This window comes from Choloepus didactylus, chromosome 4, assembly GCF_015220235.1.
Source record: "Choloepus didactylus isolate mChoDid1 chromosome 4, mChoDid1.pri, whole genome shotgun sequence".
Classification (NCBI taxonomy): domain Eukaryota; kingdom Metazoa; phylum Chordata; class Mammalia; order Pilosa; family Megalonychidae; genus Choloepus; species Choloepus didactylus.
In genome coordinates this window covers 70884849-70897860 of record NC_051310.1, presented here as the reverse complement: position 1 = coordinate 70897860, position 13012 = coordinate 70884849, and the positions used below count along the sequence as shown (strand labels likewise).

The window sequence follows — 13012 nt, the reverse complement described above, 5'->3', positions numbered from 1 at the left end:
CATATAATTGTATATAAATGTGGACTGAATGATTATGTATATATACAAACTATACCAAGAGTCTTCTCAAATACTGGTTTGCAGCGTGATTAAACAGATTATCTTGGGGTACTACTAAAAGTAGAGATTCCTAGGTTCCATACCAGAGCTCTAAATCTGCATCTCTAGAAAACAGGACCTTGAATTTTTTTTTCTTAAACCAGGATCCCAATCAGATATGAAGACAAATTTGGGACACCTAATAGACGGCAACAATGTCTTTTCCTATTATACTCATACCGTCAATGACCTACCATAAAATTTTTTTTTTAAATGTTTACATACCCACTTCTCTTGAGAATGTTGTTTAAGAAAAATGACAAATTACTTTTAAAAGAACAAATGGATAAATGCTATTGGTAAAATTCTGTTAAAAACCTTATCACATTAGAATTGTTTTCATTTCAATGGTAACTGAGCCCTGAGCTAATTTTTATCACTGTACTATTTTCCAAGGAACAACAGCAAAGAAATAGTGAATGTAAGTACCAGGGGAGAGAGTTCACTATCCTAAGCAAGGTGGGGGGAGCGTTCCTTAGCAATTCCTGAGATACCCATTTGTAAAAATCACAGGACTTGCCCTTGGGAAGACTGTTAACTGCAAAGGAGAAGCTAGGCCTGCTTATAATTGTGCTTGAATGTCTCCTTCTGAGTGCCTCTTTGGTATTGCTCAGATGTGGCCCTCTCTCTCTAGCTAAGCCAAAAATTTGGCAGATGAAATCACTGCCCTACCCCCTACATGGCATCTGACACCCAGGGGTGTAAATACCCCGGGCAACGTGGAATATGACTCCTGGGGAGGAATCTGGACCTGGCATCGTGGGATGGAGAACATCTTCTTGACCAAAAGGGGGATGTGAAAGGAAATGAAATAAGTTTCAGTGGCTGACAGAGTCCAAAAGGAGCCGAGAGGTCACTCTGGTGGGCACTCTAACATACAATACAGACAACCCTTTTTAGGTTCTAATGAATTGGAACAGTTAGCAGTAAATACCTGAAACTATCAAACTACAACCCAGAACCCTTGAATCTTGAAGACAATTGTATAAAAATGTAGCTTACGAGGGGTGTCAATGTGATTGGGAGAGCCATGTGGAACACACTCCCCTTTGTCCAGTGTACGGATGGATGAGTAGAAAGATAGGGACAAAAAAAAAAAAGTGTATTTTATTGTATTTTATCCATTCTAAAATTTACTTCATTTGTGTTTGAGTATCTCTGAAATCAGGATGTACCCTACAATTGACAGCATCTTAACTAATTGGCAGCATTTTTTTCTTTCTTAATGGTAATAAAGCAGTAGTAGGTACAAAATCAATGGTATCTTAAGATTTTTATAAAATCCTATAAAACATTAAATCTTCTGTCATCAAAAATGGTTCTTCTAAAAACTTCAGTTAGGAAACAATCTGCTAGTCTGGTTTGAATCATTTAAGTACAAGAAAGCAATGAAAATACTTTTCTTTAAAAAAAAAATACCAAATATTAATTTAATTACTATGCTTCTTTCCTCTAAGCTAGTCAGTTTTATAATTAACAAGAAAAATAAGACCCAATAAAAAAATATTTAAGAGTGTCAAATATGTAGGTACTAAACTTTCTGGGCTTCACTTATAAACTAAGAAGTACATGAATGCAAAAACCACTTTTAGCTCTTAAAATCTAAGCTTCTATAAGTTGATGATTAATACTGAACTCACCACAATTTTCTCATTTCCACAAAGTTTCTCACTTCCTCCTCCCTTCCCAACTCTACTCTGAGGTTCAAAATCAGCAGGACATAAGAAAGTGGTCAATGGTGTTTATTTTGCTTGTCAAATTGTGATTAAAAAGCAAGAATGAGGCTTAAAAAGCAAAGTAGCTCCTCTGGAAAGAAGATGTTGAAAAACCCATCAGTACTCTTTAGAGTTAATCGGGGGAGTTTTAAAACTGATTATATAAGAGGATGGTCTTAAACTATTTTTTCTTGTAAATCTACTACTTTTTGTTAACTTAAGTATGACTTTATCATATTCATTACCTGCTGCAAATTTTTTTTTTTTTTAAAAAGACAGTTTATCAATTTGTACTTCCAAGATCTAACACTTATTTTTCTAACCTTTTCACATTGTGTTATTTAAAAAAGAGAGTAAGTTAGTTAAGAGTAAAATCTGCTTTGGAGCATTTTAGTCTCCAATGAGAAACTTTTCTGGAGCCTTTTCATCTTTGTATCTCCACTGCTTAACAAACACAGGATTTCTGAAGTGAACTGCTTTTGTAGTAGAGGAGGAATACTCAAGTACAGATATTATTATCTGGTCAGTCCTGATTTATAATGGGCCAAATACTAATTAGCAATTTTGACATAATTTAGCAGAACTGACTTTAAAAATCATTTGTTAGCATAATTTAAAAACTCACATTTATTTTTACTTTAACACCTGCTTAGAAGAAGACCTTATAAACTGATTGTTTTCTCTAAATCCTAGAAGATAATTTTAAAAAAACAGAATAAAATAACTATACAGCAAGTAACTAAGCTTTGGTTGGTTCGTAGCTTTGCTTTCTGAGCGGAAAAAAAAAAGAAAATAAGGTGAGGTAGAATTCTGAGCAGAAGGTAGATAAGGAAGGTGGGCAATTTCTAAAAACCCCCTAATGAATCTTATAGAGTGCAATTTCATTATTTCTTAAAGGTAAGGCATAGCTTTTGTGGAAGACAGCTAAAGAGGTCCAAACCCAAGAAGCCAAACATAAAAACTTAAAGTGTGCATTTTGGGCACTTATGGTTCTGCTTTAACAATGATCACTTATAGACAGCAACATGTCATAAAACATCACTCAGGTTTTTATATAATACCTACCATATGAGTTGCAGGTTGCCTGAAGATCAGTTATTAAGTATATTAATTGTTCATGTGGCTCAAAACCATAAAAGTAAAATGAGAAGGCACCAAAAAGCAAACAATGATAATTACTTCAGGCAGTTAATGCCTCTTTCTGTTTCCACTCAGCAACTGCCAGAGTTGCCTGAATAATACAGTCTTTCTTCAACACAATAAATACATTTGGAATTTTCAAACATCAGTAACAGAGACACAGAACCTCAGTACCTTTTTGATTTCTGATCTTAACTTTTTCTAGTGGTTTAATTTAACGAATTCTCAGATTTAGACAAATCCATTCTAAAACAAAAATACATTCTGAATAAATATACACTATTTTCCTGTTGTTTGTGTCATGGGTTCCTATTTTTCATTAGTATAGAAAGATGGACTATACCTTAATTTTAGCTGACATTCAATTTTACTTTAAGTTGACAAAAAAGAGCTAGCAATGATGAGATACCTAATACTGTAATGCAGCACCCTGTGATAAATGTAAATTTTGGTATAAGGTGTCTGGTTTGTCTTCTGGCCAGCCCCACATTCTTAAATGGGACACTAAAATTCTTATCTTCTGTGGAAGGAAGAAAGAACAAGAGGCAACTCCATCTTGAGAAGTAAGAATGTAGAAAGCAGGTACGTAAGTTCCCAGTACTCTCCAGGCCAAATCTCCCTGGCACTAAGAACTGCACGATTCCTGGAATGGCTGTTGTTTTCCCAGAAGTTCCAACCAGCAACAAAACTCAGAGTCATTTAAGTGCAAAGAAACTATCACTACCATCACCAGTGCCATACAGGGACATTTTGGGTGGCCCAGCAGGACCCCAAACTCTTTCCGGCAACATGCAGAGACCTGCTTCAGTCACTTCATCTCACAATGTTTACATGAATGAATTTCTGGACACCACTTATTACTTTATGGCATGGTTTTACTGTACAACTTCTCCTGTTTAGAATTCACCTCTATTTTTTACTACTGGATAGCTTCACATTCCCCTTTATTCTGTCTTTCCCCCAAAACACTGTTCTCTTCTGAATGGGGAAACCTTTGGAGGTAATCATCAAGATAAAGAAAATCTATACTTTTTCAAAGAGGGAATGATTATTACATAGGGAAACCAACACTCTTGGAACACATATATAAACATGAACGGGGCAACAAAAATATAACACTATTTAAGAACAGAAATGTCCATATGCCCCTATGTGATAAAATACCATGTTTAGTTTTTGCAGGCACTTATAGAATGAATTCATTGAATTGTACCATAACCTCATTTCTCCAATTTCCCCATCACTAGGTTTTTAATGTAACATTAAATTAAAACAACTGCCCAACTTACCCGGACGAGAGCATCATCTATGATATGATCACGTCTGACTTTGAGTCTCAAATATGGGTTCAACTGCTGTCCTTGAACTAAACTGTAGAGAACAGTGATTCTTCGTTCACTGTACATGCGAATTCTGTTGTCATAATATAATCCCAAATTCTTTGTGACAGCATTCAATATAAAGGGACATGTCATAAAAGAGAATTTGTTTTCTGTTTCTACCTTGAAAAAAGTATAATCTTTATCCATTTCTAGAACATCATTCAGTGGTTCATTAATAAACTCTTCAAAAGGGATAAGTGGTTTTCGACAATCTAGAGTTTTAACACCAAGTTCAGTTTCCAGTGGGTCTACTCGAGGACCTTTCTTGTTTCTTCTCTCCTCTCCCAATAACTCCTGAAGTGTCAGTTCACTGGACTCCGGGATGGGCTCTTCATCATCTTCTTCATTGTGATTTGTATCCACTTCCCCTCCAACTACATTTGCATAGTAAACCATTTTCAAGCACTTTGAAGCAGCAACAATAGCATCATCATCATTCACTAGATTTCGACCATTAAATTCATTGCTTATGACTTTGTAGGTAATGAGTTGCTGAAATGTTTCCATCATTCTCCGAATCTGGTCTGCACTGTACCTAGACCATAGTCTAACCAGTTTTCCTTGGGCTGCAAGGGGTAGCTTGCTCATTGCTTTGCAAAACAATGGCAAAGCCATTTCCAGATATTCCGGACTATGAAGATTTCCATTCTCCATTACAATAATGAACAAATTCAGATAATTAGGATCACGGGAGTATACATTGTGATATGTCAAGTCACATTCCACATTTGGTGACAAGTATACAAGTGCATTAAGAAAGGCAGTTTCTATTTTTTCATTAGAGAGCAATCTGGTGTACACCCTTCTAATGGCATCAATATCCACAGACACATCATCAGGACCTAATTTTTGTAAGTTGTTATCTCCTTGTGAGCTATCACCTATCCTTGAGGAGGATGCTTCTGAATCTTCTTCCATAGCAGCAGCAGAGCATGCAGCTTTTTCCTTTTCATCTTCATCCTTGTCTTCATCTCTTCCTTGAAGAGATTTCAGTTCTTCCTTTGTGTGATGTTTGACTTTTCGAAAGCTCTGTACCAATGCTTCAGCACTAGAAAAAACTCTTCCAATAACACGGATTAAAGGAGAATAATCCTCTCTCTCTCTACATAATTCAAGAATTTCATATACCGTTTCTTCTGTTAGGTAAGTCACATCTAGAAAATTGGAGGAAATGAGAGAACTTTTATTGTCATAATGCATATACTGATTTTGTTTTAATAAGTTCCAGTGAAAATCAAGAGCCAACATTTTGCACTCAATACCATTTCTATTTATAACTTAAAAAAAGAGTATCTTATACTTAGATTCAGCAAATAAAATATTGTGCTTACCTGTTTTTTTCAATGAATGACAATCTCACCCATTGTTTCAACATTCTTTCAATAACATATAGTCTCTAAAGAGCTCACAATAGTTCTAATTCTCTTAACAATCAAGGAATATATTAACACCTAACTTTAACTGTAAATGAGCCATTATATCATGTTCTGATTCATCACAATACACCTCTTATAGCCACACTTTAGAATACAAACTACTATTCTGAGGAGTTTCTTCCTTGTTTTACTGCTCCCTTCTTAAAAGTGTAAGTAAGAGGGCAAGGCTTTGAGGCAAGTTCCTTTAGCATTCTCTGTTGGAAATGGCTCCTCTCCTACTTCTATATATATTAATACCAAACTAGCTCCTTTAGGTTCTTCCTAATTTGTTCCAAGACTGCATTCAGTGAGCAACTGAAGAGAATTAATAAACCATTTCTCTTTAGCTCTTAAGTTAAAACTGCCATCTGCAGCCTGCCTTAAAGAGTGGCAGGAAATAGTTCCTGAACAATGAAAAATGATCAAGTGGGAAGGCGACGATTTAGGAGCAGATAAGTGAAGCAGAGACTACTACATAGGCATCAAAATCTATTTCCTTTTTTCCTGGGCACAGTTAGGCCACATTTCCCATACTTCCTTACAAGGGTATATGGGTGCTACTTTCAGGCCAAGGTTTTTCCCATTTTGATGAATGGGATGAAGCTGCCAGGATGACTTTGAAAGCTGTGTGTTGAATATAACAGAACTACCATAGTTATGTCTCTGAATAACTGCATGAAGCAGAACCCCTGCCAAATAGAATATCTTGGACTGTTAAATGAGTTAGAAATAAACTTCCACAGAATTTAAGATAATGTTCATTTTGGGATCTATTTAATATCACAGTCTAGCTTACCTTAAGTAATATAGAAGCCTTTGACCTTTCCCCATCTAGCTCGAAGAGTCTTTGAAATTACCAGTAATGCCCATTCCTCAAACTATGTGTAACCCTTCCTGGTACTTTCCTTTTAATATAAATTTTATAAGAACCAAGATAGGATGCTATACCCCTGTTATTTTGCAGCTTGAAGTATTTCAATTCAAGGAAGCCCCCCCCCCCCCCCTTAATACCCATTTTCTCCCCTAAAGAAAAAAAAAAATACCCAAAACTACAAAAATAACAGGGGGCAATGAAAGGCCAGACTGAATACCAATTTCTCATTACACATTCTCCATTATCATTTTTTCCCATTTGAACTTTTTTAATAATTAATCCCTTTTTGTACACCAGACAAACCTATGACTCTCATTCTCTTCACAACAATATTTAAATCATATATACTTCTTTTGAAAGAATTAGAAGTATGGAGATTATGGAATACAGAAGTACTAAAGGGGACTGTTATGGGATGGAATAAATTAGAAAAACCATTAAAAAAAAAAACTCTGTTTACCCCCTTTTCTACCCTTCTTACTCAAGAAATGCAGAAACATACCAAAAAAATGGATATCTAACATTTTTTTAAAACCCCAAATTGCCATCTTACTCAAATCTTAATTTATTTGTTTTCTCTTAGCTCTCATAACAAGTATGATTTTTTAACTGAAAGCACTGAGAATAATGTTCAGAGTGGAAAACAATGTAAACCACCCAAATTCAAGTAGTCGTAAATTCCAATGTTTAGGCACACCATACAATTGGTACTTATATCATAAAACTCCCCAGCATGTAAACTGAGTTTTTATTTTTAAAAAAAAAAAAAGGAAAAATAATTTTCATTAAAATTACCTTAGTACACTCATTTTGATAATCCAATATCAAAACTAACAAAAACCTATAGTCTCTCAAGATCTGAAGTAAACCATTTAATCATTAAATTTCACCTTACTAAGACAGAGAAATATAACCTGATAATACTGTATTTCTCTCGTGACTTCTATGAGTACCAGATAATTAGGGGTAAAATAAATTGTTTTAATAGTGAAATAATCAAACGAGCAAGATTTCCTCAATGACTGTACTTTAAATGAAAATACTGAAATAAAATTGAATGAAAAATTAATATAAAATATTTCAGCCAGTCAGCTTTATTAATAAAAGAAATGAAACTATCCTTTAAACAGTAGAGAAGTAAATTTCACTTTATAAATCAACTATGTTATCCATTCTAAGAGCCAAGGAAAGAAGGAATGCTCTGGGCAGATACTTTAAAAACTTGAAAGCTCCATGTTATTTACCTCCTCCTCCTTTTTTTCTCCCCTTTATCTAGTGGCTATCACATGTCTGGCATATAGGAAGCACTCGAATGTTTGTGGACAGGTAAGACTGACCAATTACTAAAAAGATACAAAATTTCTAATAACCACAGACCTAACTCTCAACTAGTAGAAAAAGGCCTATGTTCAATGTTGGGTGGTACTCCAAAAGAGTTTTGGGTCCTGAATCATACAGGTTTAGTTTACATGATTTGTCAACTTAAATAATCTTTTGAGAGTATTTCAACTCCAAAAAAGTGCTATGATCATTCAGTATGTGAAATGAAATCTTCCCCAACTGTTGTCTTCCCTGAATCTCTCTAATATATCCGAGTAAACACTGCAGGGTGTGTTACCTCAAATCTATTAACTTCCTTCTCCTTGTTTTCTGCCTCTGAGATAGAAGCTGTAAAAACTAAATATTAACATTCCCATCTTCACTTGCACTTGAGGGGTAGCATGTGACACAGCTTTGCCAGTGATTTAAGTGGAAATCTACTGGTGGGCTTCCAGGAGAGAATTTCCTTTCCCAATTAATGGAGCCAGACCCAAATGACTCATATTTAAGAGTAGAAAAACCAAGTAGTTTTTTTTTTAGTAGTTATACAAAATAAGCTAATTAATACCACTATTTTCAAATTACCCAAAGACTATATATACGTCTCCACAAATTATAAAATTTTCCTTCAAATTTTAAAAACAAGTATTTCTACTATCTAGAGACCATTTTTCATAAGGTACTGCACAAGCCAGTAAAAATCCTATCTAATGGAGCACCCCAAACAAAGTGACATCACTATATATTTCACATCAGTGTTCTATTATAAATAATTCACTGCAACTAAACAGCTTAAAGCTGCAACAATAAATGCAGTATCCTCTTATGAAATAATAATATTCTTCAAAATCAAATAAACTAAATAATACGGGAACTTTTGTCATTTTGAATAAACAAACAATCCACATTTTATTTGATAGGACACAGAACAAATAACATATTTCGTGCATTAACTTTATGGAGATTATTCTGGTCAAGCAAAGTAATACTGAGCAATAGTCTTAATCTATCCCCTTCATCATGACAGTGAAAGACTTGTCATTGCTAGATCAAATACGTAAGCAAAAGGCTAATTTTAGAATCACATAGTTAACTCTACAGAATCACATAGATAACTCCTTTGGAGTAACACCCAACATTGAACAGAGATCTTTTTCTACTAGTTGAGAGTTAGGTCCTATGGTTATTAGAAATTTCATATCTTTTTAGTAATTGGTCAGTCTTACCTGTCCACAAACATTCAAGTGCTTCCTATATGCCAGACATGTGTGGTAGCCACTAGGTAAAGGGGGAAAAAAAAGGAGGAGGAGGAGGTAAATTAACATGGAGCTTTCAAGTTTTTGAAGTTATCTGCTCAGAGCATTCCTTCTTTCCTTGGCTCTTAGAATGGATAACATAGTTGATTTATAAAGTGAAATTTACTTCTCTACTGTTTAAAGGATAGTTTCATTTCTTTTATTAATAAAGCTGACTGAAATAGTTTATATTAATTTTTCATTCAACTTTATTCCAGTATTTTCATTTAAAATACAGTCATTGAGGAAATCTTGCTCGTTTGATTATGTCACTATTAAAACAATTTATTTTACCCCTAATTATCTGGTACTCACAGAAGTCACAAGAAAAATATAGTATTATCAAGTTATATTTCTCTGTCTTAGTAAGGTGAAATTTAATGATTATATGGTTTACTTTAGATCTTGAGAGACTGTAGGTTTTTGTTAGTTTTGATATTGGATTATCAAAATGAGTGTACTAAGGTAATTTTAATGAAAATTATTTTTCCTTTTTTTTTTAAATAAAAACTCAGTTTACATACTTCACTGTGCCAAATATACCCTTATACATGTTGTACTATAGCACATGTAAAAGTTTTTAATAAGATTCCTATCTCTGCTTTAACATATTTTCTTCAAAGAAAAAGACCACATAAAATCATTGACCACATAAGTAATCATTGAATGAATAACCTCCAAAAGTTGAACCATAAAAAATACCCAGTTATATCACACCACAAACCTGACTTGTGGTCCCTGCTCCTAGAGCACCAACACTTGCGCTTTTTCTTTTGGGGACCTAATTCTTGAAGAACTCTTTCTCAGATGTGTTCTATTAACAATACATAGGCACCTCCTGCTAAACATCAGTAATCTCTTCTTAAAAAGGGTGAAGCCACTAACTAGGAGCCTATTTCCTATTATTTTAATTGAAAAAAAATTATGGTATCTTAGAAGACAACCCAAAACCCCTACCTAATTTCCTAAAATGTATCCAAAACACAGTACATACCTATTATAAATAATAATCTTGTTAGGATGCAAACCACCTTGCTTCCTGATCATCAAATCATAGAGTAGTTAACAAAGAGTTGCTGTGTGTGGTAATAAGTCTCTTGGGGACATGGACCCATTTCATGCATGTTATGCACACTCTTTAGAACATCTGCAAGTGATTCTGACACTATACAATTAAATCTAAAATGTACTTAACAGTTTTTCCACACAGTGTTTTCTTTAAAATGTTGAACAGACTTTTACAGATATAAATATAAATTAGTAAAAAAAATCACAATTAGGAATATAAACATTCATAAAGCTTAAGTATCAATTAAAAAAGGCATTCTACTGAAAAATCATTAACTGAAGAGACATTTTTGTAGGACATACCTGTAAATTTTGTGAAATATGTATGGTACTAAAAATTTTCATAATCTATGAAGTTGTGCACTTAAAAACTTATGAGAAAACAGAATTGGGGACAGACTATTCAATATCTATGCAACTAGAAAAATAATTAAAAACAGTAGTGCAGATAAAAAGCCATTTAAAATTCTTAATAAAAAGTACTATAGTAAATAACAGAACTTTGCAAAAAAGGTAGGGGTTGACAGCAGCATTTTAAAAGAAAGTATAAGGAAGACTTCAAACTGCTAAATTATGGAAACTTGAACAAAAAAATGAACAAAAAGTGGGGAGAATCACACAAACACCTTTGAGGACAGAAAAGTAAATTAGACTTCAGTGAAGACTTCCATTGGTAAATGACCATCTTTGGCCACAAGACTGTACCAGATGACTGGGAGGAGGGGTGGCCAGGATATGGAAAGAACATACTAGAAGGAAAAGCAGAATTATTTCTCAAATAGCAAATACAAAAGTTAGTCTTGCCTTAAGAAATGGAAAAAGAACACCTCCTTTTCTTTTACCACATAGTCTGGGGGTTCCAGAACTCATGACGGCTATTTGGTTCCAGCTATTCTATAATTTAAACAGACTTTCTGGCTCAGTTTGGGAGACTAACCACAACTGAGACATTTTTCTGAGTGAAAAATGTAAGCAAAGCTCCAATCAACCCATTAACAAATGAACTTTGGAGTATAATCTGTTTCTCATTAGAGATTGTTAAACCCATATAATGTAATTAGTCATTAACTCAATTATTAGTTCTGTCCTTTATCACAATAAAAAAATTGGTCCCATTATACTAACATGTCTTAGTAATGTCACACAATTAAGCAAACCAAACTCACATATAGATCTCCAACATGGTATTCAGCCAACCATTCTCAATTACAAGTTAGAATTGCTTACCTTTAAAATCATCTCTAGCTCCTTGTCCTTCCTTCTTGTTCATTTTTATCTCAGTGCAGTTATTAGGGGCACTTTTTGAGTTGTTCTCAAGGTAAGCTGAGCTTGCTCCTTTCTTGGAGGGATGAGGATCACAGAGTTTTGCATTAATCTTATAAAGCTCGAGGGCCTTAATAGCTGCTGCATTGTTATCCATACGAAGAAAAGTTGGACAGGAAGCACAAAACTCATTCGTGCAGACCTCATTTCCACAGCCCTCAGTTAACTGGTGGTAGTAGCGTTCTATTAGATGCTTTGCAGCTGCTCGCTTCCTGTACCAAACATTCAAACAATTAGTACAGCTCTTAGGTACAAAGCTCACCAGATCATCAGCAGGGCAAAAGTTAGTCAAGCATGGAAATAATAAACTTGCATATTTAGATGAGATATAGAAAATGGAGGTCCCATATTTACCCAAATATGGTGAAATATTTGATGGATATTTCCTAAGATGCTATGATAAAGAATGTAAATGCTTATCAAAACTGTTTTGTTTTAATAGAATATCCTTTCTTTTGGTTTAAAAAAAATGTTGTTTGATGGCACACACACTTAAGTTGTTTTGCACAACAGCTGAACATCACATGGTTTTGGCTGAGTTTCGCTGTTTTATTACTTTAAAAATTAGCATTAAGAAAATGAGCATCTTTTAGTGTTAATTTAAAATATCAATCCAGTTATTTAAAAAAAATATAACACCACTTTATTTTACCAGTGTGTAAATAATACTTAATTTGCAGTTAACAACTTTTCTATGGAAAAATTTTAATTTTTTCAATTATCTTCCAAAATGAGAGATTTAAAAATAAATTTATGGGTAAAATATCCAAAGCTAATGTTATAATGCAAAGACAAAAGTGGTTCCAAAGCATATAATGTTGACCCTGAAACTTGGCATTAAACCTCATTAATTCCATGTCATCCATGGAATACTGAAAATTCTATTAGTGCAAGAATCTTACATTCCTCTTACTTTGTAAACTTAAAAGTACATAGAATAATGTTTCATGCCTGCTATTCCAGCAGAGCTACCAACAATATTAAAGAAGGGATTATTTCATCAAGTAAGAAGTCAGACTACCTTATCTATCGCTATCATCTCTAAACTCTAAAATGCAATGTTTCTACTTTCTAATGATGTGAGATTACAATAATTGAAGCAAAGTAACTAGAACCAAAGAAACATAATATATAGCTGTCCCAAATTCACAAGCATGGGAATAGAAACTACAGAGAATCCAAACTACAAGAGAAAAATAATTCACGTAATTTCTCAAAACATTCCTTCAGTTATCTTACAAACATGTAGAATTAAATGGCACATGGCTCTGGAGCTTAGTTACATCTTGTTAATCATGAGGAACTCAAAGATAAAAAAAATCACACTTATAAGTACAATCATGTTTCAAAACTCAGACTTTGCCTCTAAGCGATCAGAATA

General features: G+C 33.9%; 1 protein-coding gene across 5 annotated transcripts in view; it reads right to left on the bottom strand.

Moving 5' to 3' along the window:
- The window catches only part of LOC119531509 (ubiquitin-protein ligase E3A), a 122188-nt gene that overhangs the window by 33974 nt on the left and 75202 nt on the right, over positions 1 to 13012 (bottom strand). For all 5 annotated transcript variants that reach the window (XM_037832828.1, XM_037832830.1, XM_037832829.1 and 2 more), the window contains 2 exons: positions 11536 to 11843; positions 4244 to 5490 (listed from right to left, as the gene is read on the bottom strand). In XM_037832828.1, coding sequence (XP_037688756.1) covers positions 4244 to 5490; positions 11536 to 11843 — 1555 coding nt within the window. The remainder of the gene's footprint in view (positions 1 to 4243; positions 5491 to 11535; positions 11844 to 13012) is intronic.